General features: G+C 49.5%; 5 protein-coding genes across 5 annotated transcripts; 2 read left to right on the plus strand and 3 right to left on the minus strand.

Annotated features, from left to right (window-relative positions):
• Positions 1 to 206: 206 nt before the first annotated feature.
• FPRO_08186 (uncharacterized protein) lies at positions 207 to 1,516 on the minus strand (the record flags this gene model as incomplete). The annotated part of the gene is made up of 3 exons (XM_031221827.1): positions 207 to 716; positions 903 to 1,226; positions 1,283 to 1,516. The coding sequence occupies 3 exons, from the start codon at positions 1,514 to 1,516 to the stop codon at positions 207 to 209; spliced, it is 1,068 nt and encodes a 355-aa protein (XP_031087346.1).
• Positions 1,517 to 3,127: 1,611 nt separating this feature from the next.
• FPRO_08187 (uncharacterized protein) lies at positions 3,128 to 5,459 on the plus strand (the record flags this gene model as incomplete). The annotated part of the gene is made up of 2 exons (XM_031221828.1): positions 3,128 to 3,781; positions 3,831 to 5,459. 2 exons carry the CDS (start codon positions 3,128 to 3,130, stop codon positions 5,457 to 5,459), a joined length of 2,283 nt encoding a protein of 760 aa, XP_031087347.1.
• A 576-nt stretch (positions 5,460 to 6,035) lies between these two features.
• Positions 6,036 to 7,808, minus strand: FPRO_08188 (putative brefeldin A resistance protein; the record flags this gene model as incomplete). The annotated part of the gene is made up of 3 exons (XM_031221829.1): positions 6,036 to 7,237; positions 7,304 to 7,666; positions 7,727 to 7,808. The coding sequence occupies 3 exons, from the start codon at positions 7,806 to 7,808 to the stop codon at positions 6,036 to 6,038; spliced, it is 1,647 nt and encodes a 548-aa protein (XP_031087348.1).
• Positions 7,809 to 9,130: 1,322 nt separating this feature from the next.
• FPRO_08189 (putative 26S proteasome regulatory particle chain RPT5) lies at positions 9,131 to 10,677 on the minus strand (the record flags this gene model as incomplete). The annotated part of the gene is made up of 4 exons (XM_031221830.1): positions 9,131 to 9,151; positions 9,211 to 9,845; positions 9,899 to 10,314; positions 10,370 to 10,677. The coding sequence occupies 4 exons, from the start codon at positions 10,675 to 10,677 to the stop codon at positions 9,131 to 9,133; spliced, it is 1,380 nt and encodes a 459-aa protein (XP_031087349.1).
• A 449-nt stretch (positions 10,678 to 11,126) lies between these two features.
• Positions 11,127 to 12,128, plus strand: FPRO_08190 (uncharacterized protein; the record flags this gene model as incomplete). The annotated part of the gene is made up of 1 exon (XM_031221831.1): positions 11,127 to 12,128. The coding sequence occupies one exon, from the start codon at positions 11,127 to 11,129 to the stop codon at positions 12,126 to 12,128; it is 1,002 nt and encodes a 333-aa protein (XP_031087350.1).
• Between the last annotated feature and the right edge of the window lie 2,529 nt (positions 12,129 to 14,657).

Raw genomic sequence — 14,657 nt, forward strand, 5'->3', positions numbered from 1 at the left:
AAGCCTGTATTTATTTAGGTTGCAAGATCAAATAAAGCTTATCCAATAGCCTTGAATGACGTTGACTGCATTAGCATTGATCCCACCTGGGAAGTAGCTTCGGGGTGCCCCGGAGCCTCCCTTGCCGGCCCCCATATTGCATGAGCCTCGTCACAATGAGCTACACCTCTCCCCTGAGCCATAAAACCTGGATCCTCGACGTTATATCAGTAGTTCCAGGTTTTCTTTGGCTTCCAGCGGGAGATTGATTCTGAGAACGAGATGCCTGAGCATTGAAACCTCATGTATCCGTATGCATCGCTTAGGGGTCGTTTGAGACAGCCAGCTTTCGAACATGTATCTGCCAAACCGAGGTATAAGGCTGTGATCTGAGCCATATGAGTTGATTCAAGAAGCGGAAACCTGGCCTTGAAAAAATCCTCGACTTCTACTTTTGAGGATGCAGCTGGTGCAAATGCTCTTCCCTCGTTGGTTGTGGCACCGATGATAGAAGGGACCATGGCGAACTTCCCTTGGTCGAACGAGTTCCAGAGAGCATCTCTTACGAAATCTCCATCAATAACAGGACCCCACATCCCGATTGATAGTCGTGTGCCTCCAGGGTATGGGACCTTGATATTAGCGGCTATGATTTCGGCGATAGTCTTGGTTGGCATGCAAGCAATGGCATCTTCGGAGGAGCAACCGACATTTTCGATGAAACTTTCTGCTTGATACTACGCTTGTTCCACTGTTTTAATAGGTGAAGCAGATATTGATTCAGCTGCAGAAGCGTGAAACAACTTATCATTTCTCCCTCCGTATGCTGCGAGATGGAAGGCCACGCTCGCCCCCCCAGAGGAACTACCCCCAAGAACAACATGTCGCGGGTTGCCTCCAAATCTTGATATATACTTCTGCACCCACTCCAGGGCCTTTCTTTGGTCGAGGAGGCCATTGTTTGGTTGCACCTTATCGCCATATGAGAAAAAGCCTAGAACTGATACACGATAATTCAGAGTGACGACGACAATTTTCATATCCGAAGTTCTGATCAGATCAGCTCCGTCTATCTTGGGTCTAGAGTTATCGTTGAAGCCTCCGCCTTGCATGTAGACGAAGACGGGGAGCTTGGCGTGCCTGGACGCGTTTGACGGCGCAAACACATTGAGGAACAGGCAATCTTCAGACTGTGACTTTCCAATGAATCGAGCTTTTGCGCTCTGGGAAAAGCATTTGAGCCTGAACTGAGTTTGTTGTAGTGTCTAGTAGGTTCAAATCTCAGTGTATTGGAATTACTCACCTTGTTTGCGTTCTTTGTCTGACGACTCCTGACTGGGTCTTGAGGAGGCATGAATCTGAGATCACCCAGAGGAGGTTCAGCGTAACGCATTCCGAAACAGTGAGTAACATCGTTTCCAGGTTCATTGCCCCTGTATTTGCTGTATGATACATTGACTACGGGTGCCGCGGCATTGACAAGAGTAAAGAACAGCACCATTTCCATCAATGGCACACAAGTTGGACGAAGGCGCATATTGGACGTGGTGTGAACTCACTGCCGTCAGTATAGGGAGCCGCATTGCCAGGCCCGGGGCATTTAAATTATACACCAACATAGTTCACCTCTCTCCTAGATTTCGGATACTGGTCAAGCTGCCAGTCTTGTTGGAAACGGTCCAGAACCATTGCCAAGAGTCAGAACGTGCTGTTGGCTCACTGAACCACCAACGCCAGTTGGTGGTTATAACCAAAATATAGGGGCGACCCTTTTGCAAATCATCGATAGAGGTCTGAACCAAGTTGTAGATCTTTCTTGGCATGGGCAGATGTCAGAGCCTCGATCAGGTTGGTGTGGCATTTGATAGGCGATGGGCCAACAGCCACGAGTGTGGTCTATAACGGTCTCTATTGTGAAGTGCCAATGCAGAAACCAAGCCATATTCGTATGCGTCTAGATCAGGGTCCAAGCCTTGGCCATATATTATTCAATATGGAAGAGAGGCTCCAGTTCCGCAAGTGGAATAAGGGTAGGAAAGCTCAGCTGGCTCTCGTAAGCCACAAGATGAAATTTACAGACTGATTCTTTTTTGTTTGGAAAGATTCCAGAAATTCCGATCATCGATATGTGACCGATATCAGGTATCAGGGCATGTGGAAATTGAATTTTCGTAAGTGCTAGTGGTATGACCATGAACAGTGAAGAGCAAGTCCTTATTATGTTTGTTTTTTATCCTTCTTCTCTAGATACAACCCTGAGACCACCCATAAACCTTAAGAGAGCATTGTTGAATTATCGAGAGCTTCTAAAATTCGGTATTCCGTGCTAAGTTAGTGTCTTGTTGTTGGTTGTTACCAAAACTCAGTGTGAGTTGATATTATTCCCAACTTGGCTAATAGATTCAGCCACCAACAAACAGACAGATAGACAGTATTGGGCAAAAGGGATCGCAGAATGGTTTTCGGAACAGTCTAGCCTCAACTGCATACAAAGCGGATTATGAAAGAAACTCACAACTGCGGCTGATTATATTAACCGTTGGTCGCGTGGTTCGGAATGCCCGACGCCTTTCTCCATTCAACTTCGATGAGCAGAGTCAAGGATCTGAATCGAGTCAACTTTGGCGTCAGGCAAGCTGTTCCTGGCAGCTGACCTGGATCAAGACGCCAAGTTTTGATGCTATGTATGTATAGTCGAGATGGCTAGCCTTGCCATTTGTGCAATCAATAAGAGTAGTGTAATATTATCTCGCTGGGTCTTTCAGTTCTAGTAGGCGAGGGTTTAATCGTTCTCCCGTCTGTGTTCCAATTGTTATAGTCGGCCAATTTCAAACAGCCATGGGCTCGTCACAGCGGCACGAAAATGATTATCCCAACCACTAACATGAAGTACAAGGTTGTTCTTGACATGATGATTGAGTACTCATCCGTACCAAGCGTAGGTATCTACCCTGATGGACCACTCTTTTATCGTTATCGTTGGCTTGGCCCCGCCTTTCTCCAGCCAGCGTAGCTTCCAATGTTCGAACTCCTCTAGTCTTATCTTATCTGTCGCAAAAAAAAAAAAAAATAACAATCGCTTTGGCTTCCCTGCCAATCAACCCGCTAAACTTCTGTAAAATTCCTTTTGACCAACTGGATGGATCCAATGGCACCAACATTGGCATCACGCAAGCGAAAGGTTCTCGCAGAACCTGCTCCTGTTGACGACGAGCTCATCGGCGTGGAATTGGACGGCGTTTTGTCACAGAGTGAAGATGGATCTGACTTTGAGGAAAGCGATCTTGAGGATGGACTCGACGGCCAAGACACGAATGAGCACGACGATGATGAAGATGAAGATGACGAGGACGATGATGCGTACAGCGAAGACGCCTCATCCGACGTAGACGACAGCTTCGCGGCCCCTCCACCACTCGACACTGATGATTCCCAACCAAACTATCGCGTCGTCAAGGATGCCAATGGCGGGGAGCGCTATGAGTACGCCGAGGTTGATCCTGTCTATGACAGCGACGATTCAGATGCCCAAGGTCCAACCAACACCATTGGCAACATTCCCCTCTCCTTCTACGACTCCTATCCTCACATCGGATACGACATCAACGGCAAGAAGATTATGCGCCCAGCCACCGGGGAAGCTCTAGATGCTCTCCTCGACAGTATTGAGATTCCCAAGGGCTGGACTGGCTTGACAGATCCTGAAACTGGAAAGCCTTTGGATTTGACCCAGGACCAGCTTGAACTTCTTAAGCGACTACAAATGAATGAGGTTCCCAACGAAGATTACGATCCTTACCCCGTATGTCATTCACTTCTGTGCCACTGCTCGACACCGCTAACTATCCCAGGATATGGTGCCATACTTCACCAGTATTGAGGAGAAGATGCCTCTGAGTGCTGCGCCAGAACCGAAGCGGCGATTCGTTCCCTCTAAGCATGAAGCCAAGCGTGTTGCCAAGCTTGTCCGAGCCATCAAAGAAGGACGTATCCTACCATACAAGCCTCCCGAGGAGCGACAACGAGAAGAAGAGGAGAAAGAAGAGTCTTACTACGATGTATGGGCAAACGAGGAGCCTCAAGACCCCCATGTGATGAACATCCCAGCTCCCAAGCTTGCTCCTCCTGGATACGACCTTAGCTATAACCCACCACCCGAGTACTTGCCGACCGAGGAGGAAAAGGAAGCCTGGAAGAACCAAGATCCCGAGGAGAGAGGAAAGGAGTACTTGCCTGCTAAATTTGACTCGCTGCGTAAAGTTCCTGGTTATGGCGAGTTCGTCAAGGAACGGTTCGATCGCTGTCTGGATCTTTACCTCGCCCCACGAATCAGGAAGAACAGGCTCAATATCGATCCCAACTCTCTTCTGCCTAAGCTTCCCCGACCAGAAGATCTCAAGCCGTTCCCCACCCTCAACCAGACCATCTTCCGTGGCCACGATGGTCGAGTCCGTTCGGTATCGTTTAGTCCAGATGGTGAGTTTGTGGCTTCAGGGGGTGATGATGGCACAGTCCGTGTTTGGGCTCTCAACGGCCACCAAGAATGGATGGCAAAGCTTAGCAGCGATGAGCCTGTCAATATTGTGCGATGGCGACCCAATAAGGAGACCTTTATTCTGGCAGCTGCAGCTGGAGAGGATCTCTTTTTCATGATCCCCTCGGTAGCTAGTGACGCTGTTGAGAAGGCTAGTCGCGATGTTCTCGACGCTGGCTTCGGCTACGCTACGAATGGTGCACAGCCCAGTACAGTCAACGGTGTGAAGAAAGAACCTCCTGCCAAGTGGTCACGACCTGGGGCCAAGCTGGAAGCTGCCGGTGTGCTCCTCGTGGCTACTGTTAGGTCAACGATCAAGGTTATCAGCTGGCACAGGCGAGGTGAGTTCATCTCCACTGTCTCACCAACCGGACAAAGGAGCTCAGTCGCCATCCATACGCTCTCCAAGCATCTCAGTCAAATTCCTTTCCGAAAGCTGCCTGGTCTTGCCCAGACGGCTCAGTTCCATCCTTCAAGGCCACTGTTCTTTGTTGCTACTCAGCGAATGATCAGGTGCTACGATCTCCAGCGTCAGGAACTTGTCAAGGTTGTTCAACCTGGTGCGCGATGGATCTCTTCATTTGATATTCACCCTGGTGGAGATAATCTTATTGTTGGCTCATACGATCGAAGACTGCTGTGGCATGATCTTGATCTGTCGTCTCGCCCTTACAAGACGATGCGATTCCACCCTGAAGCAATCCGCGCTGTCAAATTCCACCGCAGCCTGCCTCTCTTCGCTGATGCCAGTGATGATGGAACATTACAGATCTTCCACGGCAAGGTTGTGAGCGATCTTATGGAGAACGCCACTATTGTCCCAGTCAAGATGCTCAAGGGCCACAAAGTAATCAACAAGCTGGGTGTCCTTGACGTAGACTGGCACCCTAAGCACCCTTGGTGTCTCAGCGCTGGTGCAGATGGAACCTGCAGACTCTGGGCATGATGCCGGTTTGGTGAATGGTTCTACCCACACCGTGAAGGGGGAAGAGTACTTAATTTTGGTCGCCGTGGACTTTCTTCCAGCGATGGCGTTAGGAAACAGAAAACAGAATCACATCATATTTTCGTTTATACTTTCACATCAACATGTTCTGCTGCGTGATCCTGTTTCTAGATTTTCCGTCGAATATAAAAAATCCTCCGATCTACATTATAGTGTATATCAGAGGTGCATTGTTGATAAGGTAATGAGTGGCAGCAAGCGTTAGCTATAGACGCCATGCAATATTGGTGAAGAGTCTTAGAAAGCATTATATGTTTTACTGGCATTCACATTGACGGACGTTCTTCTTATGAGATTAACAAAATAGGATCCGTAAAACATAACTAGCTGCTAAAGCAAACGATCAAATACCATAATCTGCATCATCGTTATGGCTGAACTATAGCCAGTTTTGACCTTGTCTCCTCGCTTTTTCATCAATGGCAATCTGCCACACTGATATCACATGGGCCAAGACCATAAGGCTCTTCAACCATCTGAGCACCGAGGTCAAATGTTTCGTGTATCCTCCACTCATTACAGCTCCTCGCGGATCTTTGCCTTGGCATCAGCCTCAGCCACCGCAGCCTTCTGCTTCGCAGCCTGGCCACCAAGCTGAAGCTGGTTGGCAACCCAGTTGTAGGTGTCGCGGGCGGTTTCTCCGAGCTTAGCGAAGAAAGTTCCAGTAGGGGAGCTGGTGCCGTACTTGAAGTAGGTGGATTGCTTTCGTGCTTCAGCCTTCAGATCCTCAAGCTTGGATCCTTGAGGCACAGGCACACCATAGCTATCGAGGTAGGCCTTGAGGTCAGTCTCGGTCCACTCATCGAAGGCAGACTGCTTCGCAGAGTTTGTGGCAGAAGTGAGGTAGCTAGTGGCTGAAGCCCAGGTAGATCCTCCAGCCGAAGAGGCGGAAGAGTAAGCGGACTGAGCAGCATTGTAGAGCTCATCACGAGTAGCATCCTTCTTCTCAACCACCTGCTTAGCAGCAGCATCTCCGTTGCGCTGAAGGTACTTCTTCAAGTTGTCATAGCTAAAATCATCAAAAGTCCAGGCGTTTCCACCGTGGTAGGCAACATGAGCATTCTTGCGGACGAGGGCCTCGAGCTCATTCTTCTTGGAGCCCTGGGGGACAGGGACACCACGGGCGTCGAGGTAAGACTTGAGGCGGCTATCGGACCAAGTTCCAACGGCCTGGTTGAAAGCGTCCTGAGCAGCCAGAGAAGCGCTATCGGTAGCTTTGGCGTACTGGTTCTGGGCGTTAGAGGTAGCAGCACCGTAGGCGGATGCGGCGCTGGCAGAAATGTTATCACCGAGGATATCGGCTCGATGCTTGCGGACGAGGGCGCGGAGTTCGTTGGCCTTGGTGCCCTGGGGAACGGCAATACCGTTCTTGTCGCAGAACTCCTTGAGCTGGGACTCGCTCCAAGCATCAATGATCATGTCAGTGAGAGTGGCATATGCTCCCTGAGCGCTGGCGGTGGCACTCGCGGCCTGGTCCTGAGCCTTGAGGTAGGCAAGACGAGAGTTGCGTCGAACGGAAGCAATGAGCTTATCGCGTGTCATGGGCTGAGGGGCGGGGAATCCATGGGTGTCAAGCCACTCCTTGAGATCAGACTCGGACCATGTTTCGTAGAGCCAGTTACCAGGATACGAAGAGGCCTGGTTGGCCTTCTTGGCAACGGTCTCGTAACTAGAACGAGCCTTCTGGAGAAGGGTGTCACGGTGGCGGGGTTGGGGGACTTCGATGAGTGATTAGTTCTCTAGCAAATCAAACCGAGAACGGCCAGAACACTGAATGAACTTACCGGGAATTCCATGTTTGTCGGCAAATGCCTTCAGCTGGCTCTCAGTCCAAGTGTCGAGGATCCAATCCTTGACGTTGAGCCAGGCAGATTGGGCGTTGCCCTCAGTCTCATACCAGTTGGCCTTGACCTGGGACAAAAGGCTATCCTTTGAGGCAGCGGCCTCGTTCTTGGCTTCCTTGCCCTTTGATTGCAAGTAAGAGCTGAGTTGGTTAGTGTCCCAGCTGTTGTAAGGAGTAACAGCGTAATTCTCCCAGTTCTTCTCAATCAAGGACTCGAGATCCTTGCGGTCGGCAGGTGTTGGGTAGGGGACATCGTGGTCTGAGAGCCAGCGCTCCAGCTCAGTCTCGTGCCATTTGTTGTATACTGGGTTTTGTTAGACTGTGCGGCAGGTCAGGAGAAAGGGCAGTAGCATAGCAAGCTTACCAGGCTTCGAGCCGGGGAACCATGTGCTGGCGGTGACACCGTTGATGGCCACCGCGGCCAAGACGGCGTTCAAAAATCTCATTTTGGCTGCTGCTGTTGCTGCTTCGGCTTCAGAGAGATGGAAATGTTTCCTGGTACAGATCTAGTTCCTTGTCTAGACAATGCCAAGTCGCGAAGAAATGGCAGGAGCTAGGTAGGTCGCAGAAGAGTGTGGCAATAGGAATCACCTCAGGAGTATAAAGGGGGCAATGAATTGGAAGAGGAATGATGAGAAATGGAAGAGTGATGCAACTGAAGCGAGATGAGTGAGGGCGGGAAAAGAAAAGAAAAGACGATGCTGACCTAGGTAGGCGGGAGAACAAGCAAGCCACTGGAAGGGGAAATCTATCACGTCACTGTGCCGTTGTCATGGGTGGCTGGAATTTGGCAGTTTACACTGAGTAACAGAGAGGTACAGAATACTTGCGCATCAGCTAAGCAAAGCCTGAATTGTGAGAGGCAGGTGCACCAAAACAATTCCACAAGAGTGTGTATTACAATACTTCATCACTCGTCAACAAAGGGGCAGCAGCGTCACCATCAGCATCATCATTGCCTATCGTTCATCATCGCGATGTGATTTTGCACAAACAAGCCTTGGATGAGTGCCCTCCCCAAGCGCCACCATGACGTAATTTGCATGTTCCGCCCCGCACAAGCTCCAGGCTCGAACAGGTAAGACGCCAGGTGGCTAAGCCCAGCCGATGCATATCGGTACATTCCGCTGCCAGAAACTGCCCTAGCTGGGCTGAAAAATGTCCTCTCCGTGAAGCACATGCTTGCTACTCGTCCATGTTTAATCGAACCGCACTCCAAGAGGTCGATCTCGATTCTCGAATGGAACAAATGCTCCGGCGGGGTTACCTTCCTGGCCAGATCCTTTCATACCAAATAATGTTACCGTAGTCTATCTAGGTCACACAGATCAATAAATGAATGCTTAAGGGCATATTTATTTCCACATGCACCAGCAGGTCTTCAGGTAATTCTCAAATTGCTGCTGACATAATCATCTTTGCTTGCAGGCTACGGTTTGGCTGCGTGTTGTCCCTAGACATAATTAGTTATCTTGCCTTGGATTCTTTGAATGACTGGGTCTAGATTGTTGAAACCTTGTCACTGCTATTGATCATATATAATCAAAATTCCAGGTATATCATACAGACATTGATATTTACGATTCCAAGGCGTCAATAGACTCATGAGTCGTGTCAATTCACCATTCAAAAGTCAAGGCCTCATGAGAGACGGCGATATGTCGAGATAGTGTTACATTGATCTATGTTCGCCATTGCCGCGTCTAATCCCCAATGCCCCGGCTCGTTTGACCTGTAACCCAGTCCGCAATATCTAACATCGTCACAATTAAGCGTAGAAGTTGACGGTCTGTTCAGTATAGTTAGCAAGCAAATCCCATGACAAGGCTCTAAGCTTCCGTCACTTACATCCTTCTTCTTGGCCTGCACCTCAGCAATAGCATCAACATAATGCTCGTGGCCAATCTTGTTCTTGCCTGATCGCAAAGCAATCATACCAGCCTCCACACAAACAGCCTTCAACATAGCACCTCCAAACTCATCCGTGCTTCGGGCCAACTCACCCCAATTGACACCGGGGTCAACCTTCATCTTGCGAGAATGGATCTTTAAGATCTGAGCGCGGGCCTCCTCATTTGGCAGTGGGAATTCAATCTTGCGATCGAGTCGGCCAGATCGGAGAAGCGCAGGATCAAGAACATCGACTCGGTTTGTTGCAGCCAACACCTTGATTCGGTCGTCCGAGGCGAAACCGTCAAGCTGGTTCAGCAGCTCCAACATGGTTCGCTGTACTTCACGGTCGCCGCTCTTCTCGCTGTCGAAGCGCTTGGTACCAACCGCATCCAACTCGTCGATGAATATAATCGCAGGGGCCTTTTCTTTAGCCAGCGCAAAGCAGTCCCGTACGAGCTTGGCGCCATCACCAATGAACATCTGGACAAGTTGAGGACCTGCCAGCTTCAAGAACGTAGCGTCCGTCTGTGCTGCACAGGCTCGTGCTAGTAAAGTCTTGCCTGTACCGGGGGGGCCATACATCAGTGCACCTAAGCAGAGTTAGTATTTGCGATAAGCCTTCAAGACTTCTCCTCCATGTTACCTTTTGGGGCCTTGATGCCAATCTTCTTGAAACGCTCAGCCTCCTTCATGGGCCATACGATTGCTTCCACCAACTCTTCAATCTGCTTATCCAGTCCACCAACATCAGTGTACTGTTCTGTGGGCTTCTCATCCACCTCCATAGCCTTGACGCGGCTGTCGTACTCGGCCGGGAGCGTATCGAGAATAAGGTACGAATCCTTGTTGACACCGATAAGGTCGCCAGGCTTTAAGTTGTCGGCATCAACCAGGCCAATCAGAGGGAGAAAGATAGTTTGTCGTGTGGACGTCTTGATGACGGCTGATTTTCCAACTCGAGTGGCATCCAAGTCAATATTGGCACCCTCTTCTGATGATTCGGCCGTAGGGTCCAGGTCAAGCAGCTCAACGACGTTGCCGACGAGGTACGGGAGTTGTCTATAAACCAGGTTAGCGATGACATCCGCATTTCCATGACTCACCAGAGACAAACCTGTTGTTGGCAATCTTGTCCTGGTTCTCTTTGATCTTCTCGCCCATGGCGGCCTTTTCGTGTGATAACCGCGAGAACTCGCTCTTCATGATGCGAGAATCGTTCTCTAGCAAGCGTTTGCGGGTTTGAATGTCTTGTGTGCTCAGCCCCAGGATCTCATCGTCAAGAATATCGTCCTCCTCCTCCTCTGCATCTTGCATGTCAGCGTCGCCATCAGTAGGCTTCTTCTCTTTCTTGTCGTCGCCATCTCTCTTCTTCTCCTCCTTGTCTCGGCGGTCGAGGTCATCGAGCTCCTCGAGAGTCGACATGGTGGGAAATGATGTGGATTGAATCTGACTTGAATGGGTTGATGTAGCTACAAGCTCGTGCGAGGGTTGATAGAGGTGAACGCAAAGTCGTTATGGTTGATGCGCGGGTGAGAATGGAATGCAAAAGCCAAATGCTATGGATGCTCTAACGACAGACACCAAAGATCAAGCTGTCAGGTAGGCAGTCAGGTCGCGCGTAATCAGCCTGGCCGGCCAGCAACAGCACGGCATTGGCTCCAATGGCCCTGCAGTGCCGGGGATCGGCGGTGGGTTGATCCGGTGCACGGGCCAAACACGGATCGAAACTCTCTCGCAACTGACATAGCGACTGCGAGTGCTTGTGGAATTTTTGATCTGGCTACGGAGCCAGGAAGACAGTCTCGTGTATGTACAGCATTAACTCTCGAATCTTTGATTCTCTGTTCTGACACGCCCCATAGCTAGAAAATATGGCTTCACGAATATCACGGGCTGCGTCGTCCTGTCTGCGTCAATTGCACAGAGATTCACACTTCTCTCACAGGCCATGGACAACGACTCTTCGCAGTATTTCGACGTCGCCAAACCATTCGGCTGCAGTGACCGAGGTCCGAAAACCAATCGACCATGCTCCCATCACCAAACCTCCCAGCGCCCGGCCTGTTGAGACGAGAAAGAGCCAGCTGATCCGAACTTACACATCACTCCTCCGGACGACCCCCTTGATCTTATTCTTTCAACATAGCAATTTGACGGCCGTAGAGTGGGCTGCAGTGCGGCGAGAGCTGAAGAAGGCCCTTTCCACAACTCCCAAGCCCAATGCGATTCCTGGTGCTGAACCTGTCGATATCACCCCATTAGTCCAATTACAGGTGGTGCGAACCAATATGCTGCGCGTGGCACTCAAGCTTGTTGAGTTCTACGACCCCGAAGCTGCTGCTGCGTCGAACAAGACAACAAGAACGGTGCGGGGTCCTGTTGTGCATGATCTTTCCGAAGCTGCATATGAAACCATTAAGAATGCCCAAGTGCCCGATGACTCCAGCTACGCTCAGATCGAGCCAGTATTGGTTGGCCCGTTGGCTGCATTAGTTCTCCCTGCCGTCTCCCCGGCCCACCTCGCGGCAGCATTGAGTGTTCTGGCACCCATTCCGGGGAAATTTCCGGCTCCTACGAGAAAGAAGAACCCCGGTTTCCACGATCCAATCTGCCAGAGTGGTCTTGCTAAGTTACTACTTGTCGGTGGCCGCGTTGAAGGCAAGATCTTTGATCAATCTGGTATCAACTGGGTTGGCAGTATTGAGGGCGGCCTGGAAGGCTTGAGGGGCCAGTTGGTGGCCATGCTCCAAGGCGTCGGATTGGGCATCACCAGTACCCTGGAAGGCGGGAGCAGAAGCTTATGGTTGGCTCTGGAGGGCAGAAAGGGCCAGCTTGAAGGCGAGATCAAGGGCGATGAAAAGGATGGCGCATGAACTTAGAGCTCGGCAGGTTTTGAGAGACGATGTACAAATAAGACGCCTTATAAAGGCCATGTAGATGTAGATGTACGAACAGCATATTGGATCGCTGCAATGTTAAAGCTGGCCAGATCAAGAGTTCTTCCAACAAAGCCATATTCTATGGTACCTTGTCCATTGGTTAGAGAAGTAAATGCTTGTACTCCGTTCCTTTTGAGAAAAGGCAGAATTGTTCCAGCTGATACTCGACCTTGTGTGATAGTAATAACTGTGGCTGCATCCATAATGTGTGGCTCAAAGCTACTGTTTTAGCTATGCAGTTGTGTAGACCATGCAGCCAATTGCGCGACCTGTTGGAGCTGGGTGAGCCAGGCATCCACACAGAGTATAACAGAAATCAAGATACGATATCACAATCCAATGCACCTAGTTAGCCGGTGCGATATATCTCTGAGCACGTCGCGTCCCTAAGTGTGCGAATGTAATTACTACTTGTATGATACTCGATACTAAAATAGCATATACGCAAGCTGGTTGTTTACAAGCTTCCATAGTCGATCTGTGTCTGGTACGCGAGAGGGTCCAGTCAGTCCGACCCTGGGAGATGATTAGACACTATTCCGGGCTAGATGAGCCTGTAATGTCACGAGCTGGTACATTCTGTGAATACCTTAGCTCGCAATTGATGGCATAGGCCCATACAAGTAGACCAGCTTCTTGTGGGAACTGCTCCCATCCCAAAGAGAATTCGGGTGACCTGTCTTCTGTCTACAGCTCACAAGAAGGAAGTTGACTAAGGTAACTGGAAGGTCTTCCCAAATCAGCCGCTTCTTAAGACTACCTCACTTGCCTCCTCAGGTAGGTACTACCTAGGTATGTAGGTGTGAGGTAGCGTGCTGGCTTCGAAAGGAGTTTGTAATGACGTCCTAGTAAGAGTTTCCACGCAGTGCCTTGTGTCTGTCCTTCCCGGGCATATTCAAGAATTACATATGGTCCGATAAGCCATTGTTTTGTTTAGAAGAACCTTGGATATCACTTTGAACGTATGAAGGCCCAACAGAAGATATCGTATTACTTGAAGCTTACCGATCAACCCTGATTTCCATTTTTGTGACGAGCAAATTCGATGATCTCCTGAACTGGCTAGTTAAGTACGGAAACTGCCTTCCTTATTCTGTGTCTCAATCGGAAACAAAGATGGGCATTACCAGCTCTACCAGCAATGTAATAATGCTGGAGGTCTGTTCAGGGTCACTCGACTTATGAGATACCATATCGTTCAGGGGCAACTAGTAATGGTCTTACTGCTGAAATGAATGAGTCCCAAGGATGTTGTATGTCGTTGACTCCTAGAAAGGCTGATGGCATTCCCATTATCCCGGGAGTATTCGTTTGTGGGAAGCAGTTGCCTATAACCACTGTCATCGTTTGTCCTTCTTCAGTTCAGTCATGTTAAGGTAGCGACTGCACTCCTCACGGTATAGACGACGCCCACAGGGAAGCGACGAGGAAACAGAACAACAACTACATAATTCTCACCTATCCCAATCTTTCTTTTCTTTTCATCCTCCATCTTCATCCTCCATCTTCACCAACTAGCCTCACTGACTATCGATCAACCATTCTTTTTATTCATTTCCATATAGCTCATATCATACTCCATCATCCGCGAGTTTTGACCCATCATTATCATCTCGCTTTTCATCACGCCGTCGAATCGACGATCCAAGACATTCTCCACGCACATCACCATCAGTATACGGCTCTGCCATTCACTTGGGCGTCTCTAAGCTACCAGACATCTGACTTATACAAAAGTTGGGTAAGACCTAATGGGGAAAACTAAAGTCTGAGAGTTCAGAGCCCAAAGATGCTCGTGTACAAACCTTACGGCACCACCGGCTTCGGCTGACAACCCTATACATCTTATAGGAAAATCGACAACGATCAAGCAGCACCATCACAGAATGCCATATGAGGCATATCCCATGTAAGTACATGTGCTCTTTGGTTTTCCGTTACGATCTTAACGAAACCTCTAGGACGAAGTTTACGATGCCATGTTTGCTTGCAACTACTACACCACCGATTTCGACCTCGAACACAGAATCACCAACCTGCATCAGACTTGCGAGGCATATCTTGAAAGATGTTGCACATTAGGTAGGCTATGTCCTTTGACCACAGTCACATCGGATCACAAACCCTAATTTATCGTTCCAAGCTTTAGTATTCCCATTCTTCACGACAGCCACAAACAACAAGAACACTCTTCTGTTGGCACTACAAGATTAGCGCATCTCTCATGCCAGCAAAATCATCGATACAGGTCTCTTCAGATCATCTGGGCCAAGCTAAGGAGTGGCAAGAGACATGCGGCATGCGACGAAGCAGACTGGAGAAGACTGGAGAAGACAGCGCGGAGGGTGACGGTTCCTTACATTGGGGTTTAGCAACAAATAAGCATTTTCTGCCACAGATTATCAAGCAATAGAGCCTTTCCTTGTGCAATTGTTCCTTCTGCCCCTTTCGAACTGACGAGCT

Source organism: Fusarium proliferatum (assembly GCF_900067095.1).
Source record: "Fusarium proliferatum ET1 genome assembly, contig: FPRO_scaffold011, whole genome shotgun sequence".
Lineage (NCBI taxonomy): Eukaryota > Fungi > Ascomycota > Sordariomycetes > Hypocreales > Nectriaceae > Fusarium > Fusarium proliferatum.